Below are 17,465 nucleotides of genomic sequence, written 5' to 3' on the forward strand. Positions count from 1 at the left end.
ATGTGACTTAAGTAAATTAAGTTCTCTGAGCCTTAATCTTTTCAAATCTTTTAAATTAGACATAATAATGCCTATCTCACAGGGTTGTGTGAGAACATATTGATGTAAAATGGTACTTTTAAACTGTAAAACTCATAAAATTTTAAAAATCTATATCTTTGGTATTATTATTTTAAAATATATTATCTGTAATAGTAATATTAATATTCTGTTGTTGAAGGCAGGAACTTCTGGATCTAAATTGAACTATTTTATCATATTAAATAATCATTAAAGCTGTAGCTGTACACAACTGCTACTGCTGCTGTCTTTCCTGAGATGAGTTAATACTTTGTCCTCATACGAACTCTGGAGAACACCTATTCCATTAACCTAAAAGAATGCATTCAGTTTGAATGAGGACATTTTCAGGCCTTGAGGGAAAATATTTCTTTCTGCCACCATTTACATTTTGCTTGTCCAGTTATAGGAAAGAAACATGAACTATACTTTAGACATCCTATTATTATAGCGGTTTCTAACTGTGCAAGGAATTAGTTTCATTTTTTGGAAGAAAGCTAATTCACTACATTTTACCATCTATGCCTTCTGTAATTTCTGAAGCATTCCTCGTATTTTTTCTGCTTTTGTGTTGGAAATCATTTTATGTTATAGTCTGTTCACCATGTTAGTACTAAGGTATACAGCCTTTTACTTAATTAAATCCTAGATATTGTGCATTCTGCAATCCCCTTGACAACTATATTCCTGCTTTGTGTGAGAAATTAGGTCTTGCTTGTCTAGCCATGCCTTCATACCTTACGGCTGCTGGTAGTATATGTGATTAAAGTATATATCTGAAATACTGTCCTGTAAATGATCTTCTATGAAAACGCATATGATGTGGTAGCTCTGGGATTGACTCACCCTGGATATCTGTTTGTGTATACTAAATATTGGAAACATGGTGGCTTCCTGATTTTAATGACTGACAAACTGTAATATGTTTGCTTCCTATGTACCAATAGAGAATAGCAGATGGTTACTACAGATTTGGTATTATTAAATCATTTCAACACTTCAATTCTCAGTAACTTGATTAATGAAAAAGGCAAATACCCAACACTTAATTAATGTGCAGAAGGAGCAGTAGGGAAACATGAGGTAGTCTAAGATCCAAGATGATGACAGGCAATTGCTTCGTGCTGTGGACTTTTGGTTACTCATTGACCCGATATGCAATGATTATCAAATTTAAACATTAATACTGAATTTCAAGTGTTCCAAAAAATTATACATGCTGACCAACTTCTCTTTTTAAAAATGAACATTTGTTCCTTGCTACTCCAAACCTAGCCCATGCTACTACCATCTCCTATGTAAATCGTGTAATAGCCAACTAGTCTTCCTGCTTTCTTCACTCTTGGCTACTCTTACAGTCCAGTTTCAAAAAACTGCCTGAATGATCTTTTAAAATGTAGACCAGATCGATCATGTTATTCCTTCTGCTTAAAACCATTAATGGCTTCTATAATACTCAAAATACAATCCAAACTCCTTCCTATGGTGTTCAAAGCCCTATATGACCTGGCTCCTTTCTAAATCTCCACCCTTACCTCCTGCTAGTCTCCTGCTTGCTCATATGTATCAGATACCCAGGCTTTTTTTCTGTCCCTCAAATATGTCAAGATTGCCCCTATCTCAAGGCTTTTATAGTTGGCCTAAAAAACTCTTTCCATATAGGTTTCCTCCTGGCTGGATCTTGGTTCAAATGACACCTCTTCAAAAAAGGAGGAGGAGCATCCCCACTGACTCACATTCCCTTACACATCATCTGGCTTATTATATGCCTAACAGTCATCACTGTCTGGAATTGTCATGTACTTATTTGCTAACTTGTTTGTCCATCTCTGCCCTTACAATTTACTTAAGCAGCTTGATAGCAAGGATTTTGTTTATGCTGTTATCAAAGGGTCTATGTCAGGGTCTGGCGCATTGTAGATACTCAATAAATAATTCATGAAAGAACGAAGTAATGAATCTAAGTGAATCTAAATGATTACCTTTTCTTAAGTGATATATTTTCCCCTCACTTTTGTTTTTGGAAATAAAATTGTACCAGGAAAGAAATTACTTATTTTGCTTGAGGCTAATAATAATTTGCCCACTTAAAACAAAATTGAATAACTCAAGTATAGTTTATTTTCCAGAAACCACCCAAGATTAAATTTGATATATTTTCTAAATGGAACATTATAGCAGTAACCTACTTTCAATTTGCAACAATATAAGAGAATATGTGAGTTTGCCATTTTCCTTGAATGGTAAGACACCAGAAATATTTACAGTGGTTATTATCTGGCTCTGAATAACCAAGTCGCTAGAGAATAGGTCTGTCTTAAAAAACAGGTGAAACTGTCTCTCAAATGGCATCAGATCACATAACCTATTCCCTATGCGTGAAACATTTTCCCCAATTCTAGGAGAAGAAAGATATATAAATAATATGATCACTTTATGGGAAGTAAATACAATAATGCCCATTCTAAATAGTATAGCTGACTGTCAAAGATATATATATATATACACACATGGCTATACACACGTATACACATGGTATATATATATATATATATACAAGGCTTTTCCTTTGATAAATTCATGTTGGTTAATAAAAATATGCTTTGAAGGAAATAAGGAAAGCAAAGATGAGAGTCTGAGACCTCGAATAAGTACAATGAGAAGATGCTATATCAAGTGTGAGCTTTGGATCCAAAAGAAAAATTGTGAAGGCCTTTAAATATTGCAGTACTGCATTTCCCCTTTTTCTCAAAGAGCCTTTTGCCATCTGCCTAAATAACTTCTAATTACCATCAGAATGTAAAGACAAAAAGCAGCTATTACTGACATTCTAATTTTAAAAGTTAAAATATTGCTAATTTCAGACAGGAATATCTAAATTGAGACAGGAGTCTTACATAGACAAATATGTGTAATCGGATGGTTGTTGCTTGGTAGGGGAAAAGTTCATCCTTATTTTCAATGGGTTGAGTAAAAGCTATATAATTATTCAACCAATATGTAACAGTTGAACATCCATACTTCTGCTTTTATAAGAAATGCCACATGGGGCTTCCCTGGTGGCGCAGTGGTTGAGAATCTGCCTGCCAATGCAGGGGACACGGGTTCGAGCCCTGGTCTGGGAAGATCCCACATGCCGCGGAGCAACTCAGCCCGTGAGCCACAATTACTGAGCCTGCGCGTCTGGAGCCTGTGCTCCGCAACAAGAGAGGCTGCGACAGTGAAAGGACCGCGCTCCGCGATGAGGAGTGGCCCCCGCTTGCCACAACTAGAGAAAGCCCTCGCACAGAAACGAAAGACCCAACACAGCCATAAATAGATAAATAAAAAAATTAAAAAAAAAAAAAAGAAATGCCACAATGAAAATACTTGTATATACATTTTTAAAAGCACATCACTGATTATTCTCTTTGCAAAAATACTAACAGGTGGGATTATCAGGTTAAAATATATGACCATTAAAATTTTCTTTTAACTTTCAAAAAAACTTTTCAAATAGACTTTTTAAAAGCTCTTGATATATACTGCAAAACTGATTCCCAAGAATGTTGTGTCAAGTTATATTCCCACCTGTAGCAGATGAGAATACTTACTTTCAAATTTAATTGGTGGCAGGCCCAGATGGCTCCTAAACTGAAGGGATTTTTCTTTTTTTTAATGCCTTATATGTGAGTAAGTTGAGAAAAGAAAGTGTATTTTATGCTGGAAGGTTCCTGCTCCTTGCGTCCTTTGCTCTGGCATCATTTGGGCTCTCATGGGTGTTTGAACATTTGCTCCAGCTGCTCATGTCAAGCCTGTGTATCTCAGAAGCTGAAGACCCCAGTTATTATTATAGTTTTACCCTCTGTTTTTGGTGCAGGGAGGCGTTCCTTTCTCGGTTTTTATCTTTTGAACACACACAAAACTTTAAACGTCACTTCTAAGTGTAGGAACAGAATGGCATGAGATCACCCTACCATCTTGATCCTGAAGTCTATTCTGAATCTTGACAGCTACCTCCTATTTTCTTGAAAGTGGACTTTTTCATAATCATATATTTCTATGTATACATATATATATATATATTTGTTTATAAGAGCTTGAATGAACTGTGTGTGTGTTGTATGTTTCTCTTTATACAAGCCTTGAATGTAGAGAGCTCTCTACTCAGAATTGGTTTTTGACCTTTGCAAGAATATGTGGATCCCTGGCTGCCCTGACACTCAACCAAGCTGTTGTTGAAGGTATGCTCTAAAGCTCAGGCTGGAGGCTGGCCCATGTGCACTTGCATTGCAAGTATAAGGACAGTGCAGCAGTCTGAGGGGAGTGAGTCATGAGCCAGGACCAGAGGCGGCTGTGCAGAGCAATGTGGCCTGTGGTGCAGAAGCTGCTGTGCCAGGTTCCCTTTACATTTATTTCTTTACATACATTTCTTGTATGCCCCAGTGTGTGTCAGGTCTAAAGTGTGTCTAGGCTGCCTAAAGGACCAAGCCCCAGATGGCCTTCTGCTTGACACAGAAACTGCATGGACCCTGAGGATTTCAACAAATGACATTGACTCTCCAAAATAATAGAGTAAAAAGAGTCCATCTACCCCGTAGCCAGTCTTTGACTTTATTCATTACCCCTTCAAATTAGAATGCAGGAAGGGGTTCCCTCCTGCTGGGGTTCCCTCCAGTTATTCCCATAATTGCTATTGTTGTTTAGCAGAGGACCTTCATGCTTCTCTTCTATGTGGTCCTACCTGCCGTATGTAGAAAAGTTTTGGGGATTTGCCTGTAACTGCTAGTGCTTTTGAAGACTTCCCCCCTGTTTTTATATTCCATTGATCATTTCCATGGGAAGGAAGGTAGAAGCCTGTGTTTACTCTGCTGATTTACCAGGGAGTCAATAAGTTCTCTTTTTATAAAAAACCTCCTATTGGATATCCAGCCAGATATTGTTTATTTTTTTATTTTTTTTCAGATATTGTCTTAATATGCATTTTTTAAAAATAGAACTGCCTCTTCCTGCTTTCATTACAGAATTTTGTTAATCTAGATGTCAATCAAATGAAGATTACACTTTAAAACATGTACTTATTTCAAATAAAGATGACACTAAAGCATTACAATACTGACCATGTAAATATTGATGGAGATCAATATAAGGGCCTCCAGGGGTCCCAGTACTGATTGAAAATGCCTATTATGTCTACATACTGTTTCACTGAAGGTAATGTAACAGAGCAGATCTAAGTCTCCTTACAGTTAGCAATAAACAACTGAAAGATAAGCTGCTGGTTCATACATTTAACCGCAGTTTCCTGTGATGATTACGTTCTAACTCAAAATCAATAATAGCATTAAATATTATATATTAAGAAAAGCTCTCAGCTATGACATTTTCAAATGTATCGAAGTTAAACAAACTTTAGAAAATAATTATATAATACTTACCATAGAGAAAAAGTATTCTTTATATTAATTACTATAAATAGTAATGTGGTACCAGCAGCAGTAACAGCCATTTATAGAACATCTTATACTTTCAGGTACTTTACATGTATCTCATTTAATCATCCAATCCTGCCACTTCAGATATTATAATCTCTACCTTTTATATGAGGAAACAGGCCCAGAGGTTAAGTAATTTGCCTAATGAAGTTGGATGACCAATTGAGGTGCTCCCTGGGGTACCTCTAGGGAACATCAGAGATTCTGAGGCACATTGTTTACGTGGATTCAAAGTGCTGCTTGACTCTTGGCTGCCTATGTGATTCATATACTTCTCCACTGCTAGAGGTATTCTTGTGAGAGATGGATGGCCATGTTTGCAATGCTGTAGAAAGCATTCTTGTCCCCTGTAATTTTACATCAGGGGTTCTTAAGTTGGGGTTCATAAACACTCTGAAAATGCATGAAAAAAATGTGCTTAATTGCATATTTCTGGGAAGAGGACTTTCACCAGATTTCAATGGAGTCCATGATCCAAAAATGGTTCGGAATTGTCCTCTAGATATTCCTTAGTGACTGGTTTTAATCTGTAAGACCTAAGAAATCTTAATTTCATTTCCGAGGAAATTCCATAGTATAACATCCTGGAGTATACTTAAATTAACAAGAAAGTGGAGGCAATTACCCAAATGAAAATTTCAAATTGAAACTTGAAATAATCAGATAGCCATGGCAAAGGAAATGAGGTGGAGGCTGTGGCTGAATTATCTACCACATGATAGCAATTTTCTCCTTTTCATTACAGATAGAAAAAGCTACTGCTTAAAGAGAAAGAAAAATGAGCTGAGTTTATCTGAATTATCACACTGAAAAAGATATGTCACATATAATTACAAAAGTGCTGGGAAATATGCAAACATTAGCAATTGTATTTCTAAATAGGAAGACAACATAGAAACAATTTGCTAGTTTTAAGCAGCGGAGTGGGTATAATCTTATAACAGATAAAAAGTGAAGATGTAATTTTCCACTTTTCTTCCAAAGAAGTTCTGCTGAACTTCAAAAATTTTCTTTGAATAATCATGTTTGACAAATATAAAGGTTAATGCTAGCAAGGTAATTAAAATTAATGATTACAATGTCCACTGGGCTATGTCTGTGCAGGTGTTTCCCTCCACTGTACCCACCCTAGCTTAAAAATGTCTGATATATAAAATTCTGATCTTACACATAATACATTAGTAGTGGCTATTTTCATCCCTCCTAAAAAATACAGAATTTCTTTATAAAAAGAGTTTTTATAGGGTTTCTAAAATATAATTTGATTTTAAAAAATGTAATAGGTCATACAAAATTACAAAAAAATACTCATTGCAGAAATTGAGCAGATACTATTAGAGGCATGGATTCCAATCCTCTATAGTATTGTTTTAAAGTCAAAGGTTACCTTGAAGGAAGGGTCTTGAACATTGCCCCTATTACCTAGTCAAGTCATCTACTACCCAGGACTTTACTCAAAATTTACTAGTTTGATATTTGATTAACATAGATTTTTTTTTTCTTTTATGAATTTTTTGTGAATTTTTAGTATATTAACACAGACTTTTATTTCTCTCTCTCTCTCTCTCTCTCTCTCTCTCTCTCTCTCTCTATATATATATATATATATATATACATATAAAATCTGGTCCCCAGCATGGAGATTAAGAGTGCAGATTAGAGGAATAATGGACCGTTAGATGCTAGCACAAAGAAAACCAGCAGACACACTGACTCCAAGAGACAGAACACAAACAAAAAGGAAGTCCAAATACATGTTGGGAAAAAAGTACCTGGAGATAGGAAGAGGGAAGGATGGAAATATCTAATCATTTAAGCTTTGCCCAAGGATCTCCCTGTCAGTTGGGATGTTGGAGGTTACTGAGAGCACCGCTGACTCTGGGGGTGTCCAGTGACAGATCATGCAGTCCCTTGACAGAGGTATTCTCTCAGCTCTGAAGAGTAGGGAACTGGTTCAGCTGTTCTACAGCCCTTTAATTAGTTACCCTGCTGACTGCCCCAGGGTTTGTTCCTAGTTTTCCCTGCTTGTGATCTTGAGGGTTTTTCATGGTTCTACTTAACTCACTGTCTTTCACCTTTATTGTGTTCTGGGGTCTTTTGCACAGCTGGGCTGTATCTTCAATCTTATTCCATCTGTTGTATATTATTAAAAATTTCCTCAATGTTGATTCCAACCTTCTAGGTTTCCAGTGCTGTTGTGGATTTATTTTTATATTTATTCTTCCATTTCAAAGAGAGTTTAGATGGAAGTAGAGGTTAAAAAAAAAGTCTTAATCAGCTATCTTCTGTTGGAAGCCATTTTGAGCACTTTAAATAAAGCAAGTATTCTCCCCCTACAATTGGTTGCATTAAGATTTTTATCGATAAGCTATCAATTTTACTGTAGGCAAACCAATGCATTTAACAAGATTAAACTATCAAACTTGAAATTTTCTTCTTTTGTTTTGCTAAATAAGTTATTTTTAAAAGCGTGAAAAAAATGCAGAAAACTTACAATCCATATCAAGTATGGCACGGACAGATTTAACAAGTTCCTTAGATTCAAGTGCCAGCGTTGCTGGGATGTTACGTCCACTCCTTCCCAGTGGTGTGAGGGACGTCTGGGAAGCTAACATAGCTCTTCTTTCACTATGGGGGCAATAAAATAAAGCTAAACTTATTACACAATGAATAATATCTATCTTTGCTAAATCTGAATTCTTCTTATTAGTTATGAAATTGTACAAAAATTTTTGATTTCTGGGAACATTGTATTCTTATAGCCATAATCGAAATAATTCCCACAAAATAATATTTCTGTTTTCAATTCTTTATTATATAATAAATAGGCATATTTAAAAAATTAGGTTTACCTTATACATAAGGAGGAAGGGATAGAAGGATAGCTCCCTCCTAAATCATTTGTTTGGTTTATTTTGTGAGTGCTTGTGTTATGCTAACATGATGTGGCCTTTTATTTAGTTTTGTAAACACTTAAATTAAGCACTTAAACATAAATTTGTTAAAGAGACATTTACTACTACTTCTAGTAATATTAAATATAAATTCAATATGTATATTTGCTCCTGAAATTCTCTCTTAAACTCTTCCATTTGCTATCCCTAAATCTAAAAAAGCCTAGAACATTTATACCACTTTCAAAAAATGCAAATGTCACCTGAAATGAATGCATTCTGATACAATTAAAATGCAAGGTTTTACTTTTACCATTATGCTGAAACTTTTACTTGAAAAGAGACAATTTTAAACTGATGACAAAGCCATCATTACTTATAATCCATCTTCCTAAGCATGATAGTATTAATTCACAAGGAGAAACTAAAGCATCAATTCTCAAATTCAAATACAGAGCCTTTATTCCGTGTAGAATACCAAGGCCAATATCCACTACAGATGATATAGTGTATTAAAAAGACTGAGCCGAATTTTACTAGTGTTTAACTTTCCAAGATGTAGGAAAAAGTTGCTTAATGTTGCTTTTTCTTAAAAAAAATTGATGTATAGTTGATTTACAATGTTGTGTTACTTTCAGGTGTACAGCAAAGTGATTCAGTTACATATATTAATGTTGCTTTTTAAAGTTACCTTTGTCCTGTGAACCTGCAAGGGCAGGCTCTGGCTTTTAAATAGTCATTTTTAATACCAAAGCTTTTGAATTATTATTCAAGGTCACAATGAAACCTTGGGTGGTGGGAGTTTGGGACATGTCTAACCCATACAAGCAGAATCTGACTGCTGAGTATTTTAACATCGTACTGAAAATAACCATCATGGTATTCACATAATTATTTTACATCATAAGCAGCATAGATAACAATAAAAACATCAGATTTCACCTGAAGAAATAAAGTATTACATTAAAATGAGTTTAAAGGTGTACTACCATGTTTTTCTAAATTCAAAAATGCTATGTGGAAACTTAAAATATAATGAATCACCTTCATTTATTGAACTGCTGTTTTCACAGAAAAGGGTGGAGTTTTCCTATGTTTTTGCAAGCATACGTTGCTAGAAGTAGAACTGCATTGCTAGTGGCAGTCTTTATAAAAGGAAAAAATTGCTTTGACTATCTTAAGACTTTAAGAGATTTTAGTAGTTTAGCAGATGAAGAATGTAATCAGTGGACATACTCTGCAGAAAGCACTTAAATTTTCTTACCTTAAATTTGACAAAGGAAGAGAATTATCACAAAATACTTCTTGAATAGCCTAGAGACAAACAAGAGAGTGAAGGTGATAATGTAACTTTGATAGCTTTTTAAAATGTTTTTTCTTGCTTAAATAATATTTATAACCCCCTCCACCCATACGATTAAAAAGGTATTTCTGTTATATAGGGAAAAAAATCAATTACATTAACATACAATTCTACTCAGAATTATAATACACAGAGAAACATTTCTTTATAGGGTAGTTATCAACTAATGTTTACATAGTATCAAAAGTTAAGAAAGTGTTCATTAAAACATAGTCTATATTTGGGATCATATTACCCTGTCTCAATTATTTCTCTTAATCTGTAATGTTAGCTGGTCTTTTCATTATCTAAGCAATTTAAAATCTGACTGTAAGTCACCATTGCTGTTTTGAGGCCAGAGAATGTTTCACTAGCCATCAAACACCATGACATTTACCTGTATGTCAGTTGTCTATACATTTCTTAAAAATGGACATAAAGTGATGTAACAGGAAAATTTACCTCTACAAAATGAAGAAGCTTTTCAGTGGATGCCTCAAAAGTTTTTCGAGCCATTTCTGATTTTCGCAATTGGCAGTCAAGTACTGTGATTCGCTTTCTTAACTCCTGAACACTTTCCTGGACAGAGATAGCAAAAGGAACATATTATACATTTCTTCAATTTTATACTAGTGGCTGTTATTTTCATTTTTTATTAACTAATATCCAACATTACTATATCATTTATTTTCTCTCTTATTGTACATATCTTCTGGTTTTGGGGGGTACTTAACTAATTGCATATTTTTAAAGTTAAACTGCACGGAATGCTGCAAACTTTTTAAGATAAGCTACAAATAACTTTATATTAAAATATAAAATACATTTTAATTAGTTTATATTATATTCTTATATTAAAATACATTTTAATTAGTTTGTGGTGTTTCTTGACAACATGGTTACCAGATGCTGACGGAAACCCCTACTAGTGTGGCACAATCCAACAATGCTGAAGATATATATACATATTTAATATAATATGACCCAATGTAAAGCTGAGCTGATGGGGAAGTAAAATAATTCCGGGAAAAGTGAAGGAATTTCATGAAGATAAGCAATAGCAATGCTGAGTGAACCCACTGAAGTTAGAGTACACTGTAGCACAATTTGATCTCAGGGTATTTGCTGATCCTTGGAGGCCTATAGTTTGGGGTTTCATCAGGCACAAATGGCAAACAGGAGAACTTTAATGGGTGAATTAGGGAGAAACAAACCTTTTGATTTTGCCTCTGGTGAATGGTTAAAAAAGTGTCCCCTGAATAATTGCCAACCACAGTCCCCCAACTCATGCAGGTTCCAGGTCAGAATTTATACTACCTGTGTGGCCTGTACATTCATAAGCTGAAAACTTAGTTTAAATTGGTCCCTGGCTGGTAAAAGCAAACAAGAAATTTCTCTAGTGGGTTATTTGATAAACTCAGACATCAAAGAATGCCTACATTTAATGTATCAAAAGAACGTGATCTCAGCAAATAAGCTACTATGGATGAAAAGTCAGCTGAAGGAAACAAATTATAGGATCAAACCTATAGAGATAGCAGCTACTGAAGTGATCAGATACAGAATATAAAGTTATGTTTAATATGTTTTAAAAATTAAGAATTTAAAGCATAATAAAGAAACAAGAAACTATCAAAATAGATCCAGATGACACAAAAAAATCGATACGAAAAGTAAAAATACAGGGAGGGTGGGAGGGAGACGCAGGAGGGAGAGGATATGGGGATATACGTATACGTATAGCTGATTCACTTTGTTATACAGCAGCAACTAACACAACAATGTAAAGCAATTATACTCCAATAAAGATGCTTAAAAAAAAAATAAAATAAAAATGCAGTAATAATTAGAAACTCAATTTATGCATTTACTATCCAATTAGATACAGATGAAAAGAGAATGGGTGAACTGGAAGACAGAGGTAAAGAAACTTGTCATAATAGAGCATAAAAATAAAAATGGAAAATATGAAGAGACAAAATAACCAGAAGAAGATCTAGCATACATCCAATCTGAATTACATAAGCCAGACTAGAAATAATGAAAGAGGAATAGGTCAGGATAAAAGCTTAGGGTTTTTCAGAAATGGCGAAAGACACTGTTCCTCAGATCAGGAACCTCATTCCATGAATTTCAAGCAATATAAATAAAAATAAGTGAACACATGACTGATCATAGTCAAACTGCTGAACACTAAAGATAAAGAGAAAATCATCTATAAAGAAACAACAGATAGCAAACAAATGACAGACTGACATCTGATATCACAACCATGGAATAAAAACACTGAAAGAAATTCAGTGCCAACTTAACAATCTAAATGTAGCAAAAATATATTTCAAGAACAAGAGTCAAAAATGATGTTTCCAGACAAACAAAAATAGAGTTTATTACCAATAGATCCTCACTATTTCTAAAAGATGTACTTCAGGAAAAAAGAGAGTAATTCTAGCAAGGATGTCTGAAATGCAAGGAAGAATGTTGAACAAAGAAAATGATAAACATGGAGGTCTATCTAAATGAAGGTTGACTGCACAAAATAAACTGTAATAGTATCTAATTTATGATGTTAAAAGTCAAGAAAGAACTAAAATACTTAGTTAATAGAAATTAAGCAGAAACAGATGATTGGATTTATGTTTTAAAGTCCTTACAATATTTAGAAGAAGTGGAAAGCCAGTGATTAGTTTTATAATTTAAGTTAAAATAGAATGTTAACATTTCTAATATAATCTTTAAAAATTAGACACCGAGTGTCTAACTTCTAAACTAGCAGAGTAAAATAAATGAAATGGGAGTAGGGGAACACAGGAGAAGTCTGACCCAATCCAAAAAAGAAAAAAAAAAGGGAGGCAAGAAATGACAAACAACTAGAAAACATGGGACAAATAAAATGCACAAAATAAAAGGGTAGAAATGAAGCCAAGTGCATTTGCGAATAAGAATGTAAATGGAAAGACCTTTCCAATTAAAGGTCAAAAATCAGTAAAATGGGGAAAAAAATCCAACTACCAGTTGTTTATCATAGACACAATGAAAATATAAGGACACTGAAAAGTTGAAAGTAAAAGGATGGAAAAAATACATAGGTAAATACCAAAAGAAAGTTGGTGTAACTATTTTAATATCAATCAAAAATAAGCATTAAGGGGGAAAGAAGATTGAAGAGTCACAACATTTTCGTAAAAGGATGATAACATAATTCTAAGCTTGTATGCAATTAAAAACATTACTTCAAATATATACAGAAAATTTTAAAAAGTAATCACAAGGGAAATTTTAACCTACTCCCTGACAAAGAAATTAATATGACTAGAGAAGAACTGAACCCCACAATTAATGATCCTGATCTGGTGGACTATATAAAACAACACATCAAATGATTGCAGAATTCTTTTCAAGCTCTCTTTGAATATTTGTATATATTGGTCATACAGTAAGCCATGAAGCAACGATCAATGAATTTTGGAGTTATCTATAGACTAGATTCTCTGGCCACATGCAATTAACCTTTCTGTTCCTCAGTGATGTTTATGAATCAAGACACAATCATAAATATGTAAATTTCCCCCAAATTATATATTTAATGCATTTTCAGTAAAAATGGCAATCGTATTAATTTCTTTTGATGGAATTTATAATCTGAGTCTAAAATACATATAAAAGATCAAAGGGTTTTGTAGCCAACACACTTTTAAAGAAAAAGAACTAGACAGGTTGATCGGATCAAGATTTAGAGTAAAAGAGACTTTTGAATGAGCGGTGCTGGGATAGTTGGTCATTCACTTAGAATAAAAAAGAAAGAATGAAATGAATCCCCACCTTATACAATGACACAAAACCATGACAGAAGGATCAAAGTTTTAAAACTTTTAGAGACAAATATAAAAATATCTTTGGGAATGGAAGGACTTCTGGAAAGACACATGAGAGAAAAGACTGAAAAGTTTGATTACTTGAAAATAACACCTGTTCATTTCACCAGAGGCTGAAAAGGTAAGCTATAAATTCCAGAGAGGATTTTTACAACATAAAATATAAGATAGGTTAGTAACCAGAACATACAAACAATCACTACATATGAATATAAAAAAGACAAATAACCCAATGGAAAAATGGTTAAAAGATATGAAGAAGCATTTCACATAGAAACACAAATCCCTAATAAATGCATAAATAGTAGCTCAACTGACTATCTGGGACAAGGGGCAAAGCCCGGGTTTATTGCATTTGGGGGTGTAAATAACCCCACCATGGCTGATTTCAAGCTAACAACCTGATGTCCTTGAACATGCAGTTAAGAAGAAATGTACACAGTCAGCTCTCATAAACCAGTACCAGCTGGTTCCAGCATATCAGTAGCTCAAAATCATTAGAGAAATTCAAATTAAACCACAATGAGATACACTTATCACACCTAGCAGTTTGATAAAAATTAAAAGTAAAAGAAAGCAAGCATCAGCAAGGATTTGGGGTAAACGGTAATTCTCATTCATTACTGTTGGGAGTAAAATTGGTTCAAACACTTTCAAACACAATTAGGCATTGCCTAATTGTAATTAGTAAAGTTGATCATACAATCATCATTCAACCTAGCAATTCCACTCCAAGATATGAACCCAAGAGAACTGTTACACATGTGGAGCAGGATATATGTACAAAACTGTTTTCAGCAACATCGTTCATAATAGAAGAAAACTGAAACAATTGGACTGTCCATCAAATACAGAATGGACAAATATATTGTAGTATATCCACTCAATGGAGTACAAAAAAGCAATGAAAAGACATGAACTAGCTATAAACTTCAAATAGATGAATCACAAAAACAAAATTTTGAGTGAAAAACCAAGTTGGAACAATAAAAGTAGTATATTTCTATTTACATAAAGTTGACAAACAGGCAAAATTAAACAACATATTGTTAAGGGATATATACATAGGTAGTAAAATTATCTAGAAAATGTTTAACACTAAATCCAGGAAAGTGGTTTGTTTACCTATGAGGGCAAGGGAGGGGGATGCAATTGGAAAGGGATATTGTGGGTCTTCGAAGGTACTGGTAAAGTTTTATTTCTTAAGCTGAAGGTGAAAAAAAAAGGGAAATAAGTATATATAGACATAATATAAGGGAAAACGTGTAAGAAAAATAATATTGTTACAAAAATAATCCGCCTTAAAAATGAATATTTGTATCTGAATCCTGTCATATCTTGGTCTGTGTCTCTTCAAGCAATCTCAAACAATTAAAAAAAATTTCCTTCTACTTCTCCACTGGTATTGGGTTTGGAAAATGTTAAGATGCTCATGTATAACATCTCCTCTTTGGAAAAAAAGATTATTTTCAGAGACAGGTTAATGGTTTAGTTTAGGATTTTGTTAAGAGGAATGGCATGAGGCACCATTATGCTAAAAAAGAGAAGAACTGAATTAATTATATTACTACACGACTTAGGACAAAAATGTTTCTCAGCTAGGAGCTGGAAGAAAGAATAGCAAATAACTTATGCTTTAAAAAGAAAGAATAAATTCATGTGAACTCCTTGAGTGTTATATTATTTAAAAAGAAAGTATTTTTAAAGACTTGATTATCCCTCCAAAAGTAAATCAAGTTATTATTAAAAAAAAGTACTTTTAGTATTTTGAAAATTCCCAAAATATTTTCAGAATCATGTTAAAGTTACTCACATGAAATAAGCACATATCTCTGATTTCAGAATGTAAACACTGGGTCAAGAATAATAAATACATGTAATATTCCTAAGTATTTCTGCTGTCTCAAGTAATGTTTTCCCCTTGGCCTTGTGGTATTATCAAAGGGTGACAGGAATGTCAACCTTCTTTTGGAATTGGTTTAAATGGACAGATGTGAGAAATATATTAGTGATTCTTAAGAGCTAACCAAAGAAAATTTCAGATTTTCTTCTGTATTTTGCTTTTCTAAAACTGGCTTCATTTCTACTTGGTATATTTACAGTATTTAACTCTTTTATGTTTAAATAAATACACATAAATTTTTCAAATTTGTTTCATGTTCTCTTGAAAGATGACTGTATTAGAGAGATATAAACACTTACTATGGTTATAAATGAACTCTATGAAGTTATAAAATATCTATTTCAATTTATTTAATTTTCTACCTTACTTCAGTGAAATAAAAATGTCTGTTACAGTTTTTGAAGACCATTCAATGAATACAGTATGTTTAAAAAAATCACATAATGAAAAAATTCACATTAAAAAAAGTTCCCATTGCCTTCTGAAAAGCATTCAGTATTTCGCTATTGAAATTGGAGTCTGCTAAATTCAAACTCAAGTTTCTTTCTATTAATTATCTTGGGCCTTGGGCAAAAAATTCTTTAACTTTCACACTTCCTTGAGTGCTCTAATCAAAGAGCAAACCCCATCCCTAGACTCTCCTCCTCCCATCCCCACAGGACAAATTAGCAAGTTTAGGAAAAAGGAGGAAACCAATGTAATCAATTAAATGTTAAATAGTTCCAGGACTTAGTGCCTGAGCTGTACAATGTTGACCGATGACCCGAATAAATTTGGGCACATACTTTTCCATCCCAAAGCTATCTGGATAAACGGAGGCTCATAACCTTCACATTACCCCCATCATAACACATCATCCTATCACTGAATTATAGAAGACAAACACTGACCTAGTTTAGAAGTGCAGATGAAAAGAAAATGAACACAGGATACATGACAACGGCAAGGAAACCATGGTAACTAGAAGAGAGAACTGTTTTGCTTACTTTATTTTGGTCAGAATAATCAGCAAGCTGAGCCTTCAGCTCTGTAATCTCGGCCTCTAACAGACGGATCACTTCTTCATAATCCATTTCCATTCCGTGTGCCTGTCTCTGTGCAGCTTCGGCAAGATGAAGCCGACTTCGCAGGGCTCTTGTTTCTTCGACCACAGCTTTGGCTTCCTAAAGATTTCAAAAAATAATGTCATTGAAAAAAAAAAAACATGTAAAAACAATTCAGTGGTTTAAACAAAATATTTTCCTCCTTCTGGAAGTTCTAATTCTAAAAGTGAATCAATACACATATGTTTCTCACATCTCAATTTGAAAATTAATATTCACATTATTTTATTATACAGAGTAGCTGCCTGACCTTATTTTTCCCTTCTTGATTTCTTAGAAAACTTTCAGTATGGAATCTCCAACTTCACACATCTAGCATAGAATTTTGAAAATAAGACAAGCAAAAGAGAATTGAAAGTGGAAAATAGAAGACTAAGAATTAGCTCAAAAGATAAAAAGAGTAGGCTTCTACAAAAGTCAAGCAGGTGGTAGGCTCATGTTCTAGGAAGGCTCTTGCAGCTTCATCAGATACTGCTGAGAGATTTATAGTGTTGAGGGCTTCTCCGTGGTCCAAGCCCCAGGAGCCAAAGCTTATTCCTAGACATCAGCCTAACTGCTACTTCTCCATTTTGATTTAAGCCAAAAGGTAGAATTCAGTAGCAAAATATACAGCTATTTCTATGGGATGCAATGTTCACGATACATTTATTAACCACATGTTACGTCTCAGGTAATTCATGCGTCTTCTCCCATTTAACATTTAGAACAACACTGAGGGAAAGGCATTATTAAAAACCATTTTATATATAATCAAACAGAGGCTCAGAGAGGTTACATATCCTATCCAAGGACACATACTAGTGCCAGAATTTAA

The 17,465-nt window shown here is 33.9% G+C and overlaps 1 protein-coding gene across 4 annotated transcripts in view; it reads right to left on the reverse strand.

Annotated features, from left to right (window-relative positions):
• Window positions 1-17,465, reverse strand: part of STXBP4 (syntaxin binding protein 4) — a 192,663-nt gene that overhangs the window by 63,951 nt on the left and 111,247 nt on the right. For 3 of the 4 annotated variants that reach the window (XM_057535726.1, XM_007177289.3, XM_007177290.3), the window contains 4 exons: window positions 16,535-16,711; window positions 10,233-10,349; window positions 9,693-9,742; window positions 8,029-8,162 (listed from right to left, as the gene is read on the reverse strand). In XM_057535726.1, the coding sequence (XP_057391709.1) occupies window positions 8,029-8,162; window positions 9,693-9,742; window positions 10,233-10,349; window positions 16,535-16,711 (478 nt within the window). The remainder of the gene's footprint in view (window positions 1-8,028; window positions 8,163-9,692; window positions 9,743-10,232; window positions 10,350-16,534; window positions 16,712-17,465) is intronic. The other variant, XM_057535727.1, reaches the window with a different exon arrangement.

Source organism: Balaenoptera acutorostrata, chromosome 20, assembly GCF_949987535.1.
Source record: "Balaenoptera acutorostrata chromosome 20, mBalAcu1.1, whole genome shotgun sequence".
Classification (NCBI taxonomy): domain Eukaryota; kingdom Metazoa; phylum Chordata; class Mammalia; order Artiodactyla; family Balaenopteridae; genus Balaenoptera; species Balaenoptera acutorostrata.